Source organism: Strongylocentrotus purpuratus, unplaced genomic scaffold (genome assembly GCF_000002235.5).
Source record: "Strongylocentrotus purpuratus isolate Spur 01 unplaced genomic scaffold, Spur_5.0 spur5_scaffold_4, whole genome shotgun sequence".
NCBI classification, from domain to species: domain Eukaryota; kingdom Metazoa; phylum Echinodermata; class Echinoidea; order Camarodonta; family Strongylocentrotidae; genus Strongylocentrotus; species Strongylocentrotus purpuratus.
The window spans coordinates 5,284,989-5,294,413 of record NW_022145610.1 but is presented as its reverse complement, the minus strand read 5'-3'; the positions used below and the strand labels follow the sequence as shown (position 1 = coordinate 5,294,413).

Here is a 9,425-nt window from a genome sequence, read left to right as displayed (position 1 = left end):
CAATCAAAAAAAGTTTGAGCTAAATCGGATATCTAATAAGAAAGTTATGAATTTTTAATGACATGAAAAACTTTGAAAATCATAAGACTGCGACGTCATTGCCTCACTATCCACTAATTGTTTTCTTTATATTGATAATATAAAGTTCGAATTTTCCCCCTAAAAATCTTATTTCCTCACACCAACATCCAAGTTATATTGACAGTAATATGTTTTTGTGTTGTTGCACTAATATATAGTAATTTTGTTCACTTACATCATGAAAAATGTGGATTTTGATAAACTATTTATATAAAAATCAATGATTATGAATATACAATATTAAGAAAATAGTATAAATTCTTCAAAGTTCATTAAAGATTTTGTGATATGTCATGCACGCAATATGATTCAAATCATATAACCTACATGGGCAAAGGCATAGGGAATCAAGTTTTTTTTTTTATAAAAAGGGAAATTAATGGGATAAAAATATAAAAAGCAATTGATAAATAGTGAGGCAATATTACGTCACAAACTAATAACCAAATTGGCAATTTGTGTAGTGATTTTCGAAGTTCCATAGTAAGATGGGGTGGGGGTGTGTGACAGCTAGTGTCCCCCCTTGAAAATCGCACCCCCCCCCCCCCCCCCCCCCCCCGCTCTAGATCCCCCACTGTGTACACTCGAGGGTATCCCCTGGCGTATCCCCCTGCGGTTTGACGGCTATACACGTCGATCTACGTATTTTCAGTTCTTGTGGGTCGACGACAAATAGACGAATTTCCTTCATGTATGCCGCCCTCTGCGGCCTATCCCCATGGAGATACAAATCAATACAGGATGGCTCGCTCTAGCTCTGCATGGTTACAATGCATGCATGATCGATGTACGGTACATGAGTTTCATGTTTGTTTGTTGTTGTTGCAACTAAACGTGTACGTGTACCGCGGGACGACAGACGCTCAGTACTAGGCCTACATGTATGATCTGTAGGTACTGAAGAGTGGACTGATTGTCAATTTCAAGAATAGAGTTGCTCAATATTTCATTAAGAGTCTATAGCCTAGACTATAACGAAACAGGAGAAACCATGAGTGCACCAAGTACACCTCCCTTTGACAACCCACTTCTAAAAAAGGTGAATATTATTCTTTATTTTCTGTTTAGATTCTAGCCTAGACTAAGTTAGACTGTACTCTTGTCTTGACTTGTCTCGAGTCTCGACTTGAATTGAGTCATACAGCACTGTCATGGCATTGGCATTCCTAATCCTCTAGTCTTCAAAAGGACTTTACATCAAGTCTGATCAGTCCCACAGTTCTTTTGACAAGACAGGGCCCTCATCTGCCGGATATTTTGCAGAGTAGGCCTATCTTTTAAAATTATTCTCACTTTAATTTGACCAAAACAAAAACCACAACAAAAAATAACATCGCATAGGGGTCTAGATCTAGATCTAGACCTAGTAAAATCGCATAGATCTAGGGTCTATGAATATGTAAAAAAATTCTCTGATATTGTACAACCTTTGTCCCGCTAATTTGAATAGAAAGATCTCTTTTTCCTATGCTGTATTTCTGGGGTAATTAAGTTTTTTGTTCAAGAATATGTCGTCAGACTCAGCTCTAACCGAGTCAGAGCCAGAGGGCTCGTGTGTAAAAATATCACAATTTTGGAGGTAAAAATACCAAAATGTCAGAGGTAAAAATGTCAGATGTCAGGGTAAAAATAACTCTGACATTTAGACCCTACTAGTCTACCTCTGATTCTGAATCTGATATTATTACCTCCGAGTCTGAGTCTGACATTTTTACCCCTAACAACGTGACACTGCTCTGCCATTTTTACCTGGCACCATTCTAATACTAGTAAAAACTGTTTAACCCTCGTCGCAAGCTAAATGTCAGAGGCTGTTTTTTCAGTAAACGTGTTATCGAGCTATGGAATAAACTGCCAGAACCTCTCTAGTCACTGCTCGCAACATAGGTATCTTTAAAACTGGTCTAGATAAACACTGGCTTGTTAAACAATTTCATATAACCTGACATCCACGCATTACGTCTTAAGTCGCATACTGACAATTGAACTTATATCTTGGAAGACGACCGAGAGACCTACAGGACTACCTCACTCCCGTATACCGATGATGATGATGATGATGATCTCCATAAATTCAGCATGTTTTAATTGGGTTAAACTTAATTTTGTTCAGATCAAAGCCAAAAGAAAAGGGTCTAGATTTGTTTACATAAATCTAAAATGTCACAATCTATTTCATAAGAGTCATACTGTCCTAGAATTATTTTGTTATCAATAGACTAAACAATTTGTTTTGGTTCTAAATGTCAGTCTCAACTTGGAAGGCCTTTACAACGAGGATACAGTCTTCCTGGTGATGTCAACTTCACATATGGGCGCCCCAACGTGACCAAGGACAATGGTGCCTCTGAAGCCCTATCTGGTTGGTCTCCCTCAGGACCCCTTATGCCTATCACTGGCCATACAGAGCGTAAGCCCGAGAGGGACTTCATCGCTCTCAACAAAGCATGTATTGGTGCCGGGTTGGTTACAGCCAGTGATCAGTTTCAGTACAGAGCAACACATGATGTCAGAAGGAGGATATCAGATGAAGAGAAGAGCAAGTCCAAAGTGAAGAGAATACCAGCATCAATGACGTTTGGCATCTCAACGAGGTACGAAAATACATTACTTGATTTATTCTTTTTATTGTTTATCATATGTATATTGCTAAAATTCTTTTTCAGTTATAAGTTTAATAAACATCTTAGCCACACTTCCCTACATTATTGCTAGATCTAGTCTTAGCTTTTGTTATTTGTGTGAGACAGTCTGCAATACACGAGTGCAATTTGAAAATGATTTAAAAAAAGGTTATTGACCTATCTTTTATTGATGATCAATATAATTCTTTGACCTTGTGTATTCTTTCATAAAAATGTGTTATCAAATATTGTGAGTTTTAATTAAAGTATTGTTTTAACTTTGTCGCAGAATTTAGCTGGTGTTTTTATAAATATGATTATTCTGTTAATACAGTTTTATGAATTGAAGGTTTCACAATATCTACACTATGTATTCTAACTTCATGGTACAAATAATAAATAAAGTGATTTTCTTTTCCCTTGTATTATCAACAATTAATTGTCACATCAAGAAAATCTTTAAACTGTATAATAGTTATATACTTTTTCATGTGGAGTCAATTCAAATGTATTGTGAATATGCATAAATAAATAAGTATTCAAATATTCAAATTCACGTACACATCCCACACTAGTCGGCAGTCCTTGCTGCTTGAGCGCAGACTGTGGGGAGGAAGAATGCCAAAGCATTTCAAAAATGTGGGAACAATGAATAACATTAATAACTAAACTCAATCGTTACTGAATTTTGTTTAATGCTTTGTTTCCTAGTTTCCTCCTCCGATCATTCATTTTATTTTGGTATCTCCTTTTCTCTTCACTCTAGAGATATCAAACTATAAACAAACCCCTGCCAAATATAGTACATCATTGTGTATAATCGATAAAAACATTCATCATAAGAATAATCTAATCAAACTATTTCTTATTCCATTTCAGGCCATCAACTCCTGTATTTGATTTACTGGAGCACAAGTATCAAGACAGATGGTTACAAGAAAGGAGAAAGACAGAATTGACCAAGAGAGAAAGACATCAACAAAAGGTGAGTTTGCTTTCTCAAATTCAGTCTTGTACAGATCAGAACTTATAAAAAAAAGGTTGCAGTGATTACTTACTTTGTACCACTATTATCACTTTTCAAGGAATAGTATATCTCTTTAACCCTATGGTATAGAAAAAAAGCAGGAAGATTTAGGAAACATTTGAAGATATTGATAGTGATTATTTATTGTTAATAAATAAAACACAAACCAAACTTTTCCCATATCCCTATTTATTTCTCTTTTACTCTATACTGAACTTGTATTTACAACAAATTAATTATCCTAAAAGATGACAGGCAAATAAAAGACAATTTTTAGAATTGAATGAGTTTTAAACAGTGTGTTTCCATGCATGGAAATAATGTAAATTATAGATGTATGAAAGCTTGTTTAGTGTTTATACACCTGTTGGGTTCCGTTCAGCATTCATGTAAATGGAAGTACATGTACCTGGTTACGATTCTCACATTTCAGCCTCATCAATTTAGTTGTGACTCTAATATCAATGAATGATTCCCTAAAAGTTCCATTGTAGTTTACATTTGTGAAAATAACAAACTTGTAGTCTATAGGTAAACGGTTATTGAGTATGAAGTAAAAGGATGAGATGAAAGCCCGCATATGAGGTTTGCATGGAATCTAAAAGGGACTTTGGTTCCATGCACACCACGATTCTATGCGAGTGTGAACACAAGTTCTTACTCTTCACTGAGAATATATTTAATTGCAATATCTCTTAGTAGACAATACATTTGAAGCTTGTATTTTGAATACTTAGTACATGTAGTATAGCCAGATGGAACCCCTTACATCACAAGCAAAACCTGGTTTGGTACAATGTAATAATCATTATTTCAATGGAAAGTGCTTATATAATAATTCATAAAAATCATTCAAGAGTGTGACAATATGTAGACACTTTTAGGACTCTCTTCTAAATAATCTTTTTCTTCTCTTCACCCATTACAGCAAAACATGAATCGAGGAATCTACGAGACACGTGCATCCCTCCTGAGGAAATTCTGCCCCCCTGTGGAGGACCCTCCCCTCTGGCAGATGTCTCGATTCTCCCGTCAGCTTCCCCACCTGGAGACCTTCCGCTCACCCAATGCCCACCATGAAGCCTTTGCCCACCATGCCACCGACTGCACAGCTCGCACTGGAACATTCGGACATGGAATATACGAAAGTGCCAAGAGCTAAAGAACTTTTACACAGTTTAAAAAGAACTCATTTAAAGCCTAGAATACTCTGTGGGGTGATCATTCTCAAAACATGTACAAAAGAAGAAAAAAAAAGGAAACGTTTCAATTTCTGTCCTGTACGTATCATGAAATATCAAACTTGTGTATCATAATTTTCAATTTTAGCAGAATTACTCAAGGACAACTATTCCACTGTGTTGAAAGATGATTTATCAAACTAAAAGCTTTATTAGTGCCTATTTCATTTGTCATATCATCATAGCATACAATTAATTTTGTAACATATTTTAAAATTAAATATGACTTTGAGTTTAGTCTTGTACACCAACAAAATTGCTTATTCCTCAAAGATTAACAACTACAAATGAAAATTGGAAGAACAATAAAATATCAGCAAATCCCACACTATTGTTGCTATATAGCAGCACATTTGAATATGCATGAATCTTCTTACTATAAATATAAAACATGTACTATTAATTTTTGTGCCATATATATGTGTATATTCCCTCCATTAGAAATTCTAATGCATGTACATCCAAACACTGTACCACTCAGATTCGCGACAAAAAACTTTTGCGAACTTTAAGCAACAGCAATTTCTATGGCAAGAAGTTGTTGTGTTGGTTGTGATTCAATTAAACCATTGAAACCTTAAAGAGAAGGTCGAGTATTGGGAAAAGGTGAACAATAATTTGTGAGCGTTATCTTGTATTATTCAAGTGTTCCCTGAAAAGCATGGCTCTTCAAATGCCTTAATATTCTAAATCATGCAAATCGGGACAGATGTGTACCCCACATGTTCATATAGTCCCATATACTTCTTTCTGTACGTGTACAGTGTTTGTAACTTTACCAAGACTGGGTCAAATTTCTTATGATTCTGATGATTCCAGAACACACCAATACTTACATGCTAGATGATGAACCTTTTCTGATCGATTTCACACCGTTTCTTTCTCAACTTTATCTTTAAGCACTCATGATCATGACATGTTTCTTATTCTACAGTACACTTTCTATGAACGAATGACTGAAACTCACGCTGGCTGTGAACCTTACAAGATTTGAAACTGCATTCAAGTCTATTATGTACTGCCTTAATTATTTTGTAATTTCAATTTGCTGTATAACATCTTCCTATTTTTCAATACATAATAATGAATTTGTATTACTTTACATCATTATGCAAACTGAATGCCACTTGAAACTATTAATGATCATGCAAATATATATTACTGTGTAAATACAAGTAACTCCGTCCGCTGTGTTTTTCTGCAGTTTCTTCTATGCACATAATCTTATGCAATGATCATGTCAAGATTTATATATATTGTTTATGTTGTAGAGTAAAAAAATAAACTTTTTGAAAGCATGTAAGAATGTAGCATCATCGTCATTTATTGTAAGTTATGTTTTAATGAGGGCTTGCAAGCGATTTGTTTGCAGCCAGAAAGACATTGACTCAAGTCATTTTACACCGAGTAAATGCCTTCTGGCTCCTTACAGACATAATCATCACTTATAGGCCTGATAATTACCTGATTTAAGTCGGGGGGGGGGGGGGTTTGTTAGATGCCATTCCCCCCCCCCCCCAAATCCTTTTTTTTTTTTTTTACTCAAGGGGGGGGGGGGGGGGGGAGTGGTTGAGGGGATTTCTTTGTTGATTTTTAGAGCTCACTATCGCCCCTGCACTTATTCCTAAGGACTCTTATTCATATTAACAATATCATTAAGTGTTCACTTCTTTGATAAAATAACTTGGGAGGTATTCCTACAAACCAGGTCTAGTTCAAGTCGGCTAAAAGGCTGTTATCTGAAAACTTGTGTTAGAGAAGTAACGAGTATCGTTAAAGGAAAATCCAATCTAAATAGCAAGTTACCCTGAGAGTGAAAGTTTGAACAAAACTGGACTTGTAGTTATAAGAATGTTGTGAATTTTTGAAATTGTTTTCATTTTATGTATCGGAATTTAAAATGGACTGAATCCATAATAACACTGCGATGGTAGTGCTGGGCAACGTACGTTCTCACTTGTTCCAGTACGCAAAATGAATAAAGTGTATTGTGTTTTTTCCAAAATGTATGATGACTCAGGAGGCCTTTTTTTTAAAAAGAGGACCTGTAATACTAGATGCTACCTATAATATATCTTAAATTATGCTCTAAAGAAAAAAGTGCTTAGAGAAGAAAAAAAGAGATTTATTCAAACTTTTGCTAATCTGATTCTCTTATTTTTCTGCTTTATAAAAATGAACTCATTACAAAGGTTGGATTTCCCTTTAATACGGAGGATTCACAACACATAGGGCCATCTAGAGTCACCAGTGTTTAGTCGATTTCATGTGATGCATTATGGGAAAAGGTAGAAAAAATAGCTGTGGCACTAGGATGTACCCTTAGGGAATACAGGGATTTAATCAGAATGAAGGTTGGGGAAGATTTGAAAAATTATTGGGGGTAAGATTTTGAGCTTTTTTTAGTAAGTTTGGTTTCTTTTGGGCCAAAATTGACCATTATAGACCATTTGTTCAGGGGTAATTTTTACAACCATTATCATTTGCAAAGGAGATTTGATGGGCTTATTCTGTGTAAAAATCTGCCCTGATTGACCTGCACCCATCAAGAACAATAAAGTCGTTTTGGTCACTTTAAGGCCAAAACATTACCATTTGCATTGATTTGTGTCCAAAATCAGGCCAACTCTTTAGTCAGAATCAGTTATGGGTGGGTTTTGACATCTAAGTTTAATATAAAAGAGCATGCTTATATCAAAACATTCACTCCAATTTTGTCATTTCGATCTGTGGCTAGCGTTTTGCTGTGCCTCACTGGTGCTTGTGCAAATGTGTCTCTTTGGTATGCAGTCTTTGACTATGACTTATCCTAATTTAGACTGGGAATTTAGACTTATTATGACATATTTTTACGAACATAAAAAAATATTACCTGTTAATTCAATAACAAATTTGGATGAATTATTTGTTAATGTCTGTACATTAGTGGCTGGTACAAAGATGCCTGGACACATGCGCAACCTGTGTGTATAATTTTCAATGGTTTGACTTATTAGTCGCCCAGCAGGTAATGTTATCAAACAATTTTTTTCAAAATACAGCCCCTGATAGCAATTGTTCTACATATTTATTCATTACATTCTCATTTATTGCTGTGATACTTTTTGTGTGTTAGTGGTACTAGACACGATTAGCATTAAATGCTATTTTCTGGTCCCATTTATCCTTTCAATGTTAATTAATCATTCACATTTGATTGTTATATTGATGTATTTTTTGTTTTGGATAATAAACTTCAAACTCAAACTCAAACTCAAACACATGTTTGTAACTTACAAAATCAGAAAATAGACTAAAACCAAGAAAATTATTCTTCTGTTTATTTTTATTATGTACAATTCTGCTCACATATTTACATGGCATGATAAAGGAGTAAACATAGTGCCGTCATCAGACTCGTATTATAACAACTTTCCAGGTATAATTTGTCCTTAAAAGCATGATTCACTTCATGAACTTCTTGATATCGCCAATACGCCCAACATGCCCAGATGTAGCCTCTAAGAAGTAATTTCGAGCCACTCCCTGGACTTACATACTTCCAGTGTATGGCAGCACGCACGGTACACATATCATGCATGCGCAATGTATGTACATGTACGGAAAATCCTTCTGGAAAACTTTAAATGATGGGCCTAACTTTTGAATACCTCGCCAAAACATAGTATGTTCGTTGGTCAACCAATGAGCTAACGCACTAGGTGGTGTAGTACAGTGTATTCACATACATTACAACAACCAAAGAAAGTTGATGTTACTGTTTCTATGTTTCTACTTGCTCTTGCTCATTACACATCCAAATATCTTATATTTAGTGTTTGTGTTAAGGTTTAACCATATTTTCATACATCTTTTTGTATTGATCCACTCTTCAAAGCTTAACAAGGGAAACACCCTCGGCGGTCCCGCCTGCATTACGCAATTCGATATGATGAAAAATTGAAGTTGGAACATTATTTATAGGCAGGGTGGCCCATTAGCAGGCCCCAAAAAATGAAATCCTCTGAATATAATCAGCATTTTGAAGTGAATATTGACTAAGGATCATGAACAAATAACAAAAATTGATTCATTTATTCTCATATTAAGTTGAGAAAACATGATCCAAGTCTACCGACCTAAACTAACCTTTGACCTTGTGACCTGGAATTTGTGTCATATGATGTGTGATACTTGATAACCCTTGGGTACAAGTTTCATGGAATTTGAACAAACACTTTTGAAAATATGCTAAAAATTCAAAATCTTGATGTTGATGCCACAAAAAAGTCTAACTTTGTTGACCTAAAATGATCTTTGACCTTAACTTTGTGAGCTAAATTCTACTCACATGATTGTGGATACTTGATTACCCTATAGTCCAAGTTCCATTGACTAAGAACTTATACTTTCAAAATCATATCAAAAATTCAAAAACTTAACCTTAGGTTAAGTTTTTGATGTTGACGCCGT

At 35.2% G+C, this 9,425-nt stretch overlaps 1 protein-coding gene across 1 annotated transcript; it reads left to right on the top strand.

Moving 5' to 3' along the window:
- Window positions 1-933: 933 nt before the first annotated feature.
- On the top strand, window positions 934-6,276 carry LOC574620 (cilia- and flagella-associated protein 77). The gene is made up of 4 exons (XM_774971.5): window positions 934-1,120; window positions 2,332-2,675; window positions 3,585-3,690; window positions 4,661-6,276. Exons 1-4 carry the CDS (start codon window positions 1,073-1,075, stop codon window positions 4,892-4,894), a joined length of 732 nt encoding a protein of 243 aa, XP_780064.2. The 5' UTR covers window positions 934-1,072; the 3' UTR covers window positions 4,895-6,276.
- The last annotated feature ends 3,149 nt before the right edge of the window (window positions 6,277-9,425 follow it).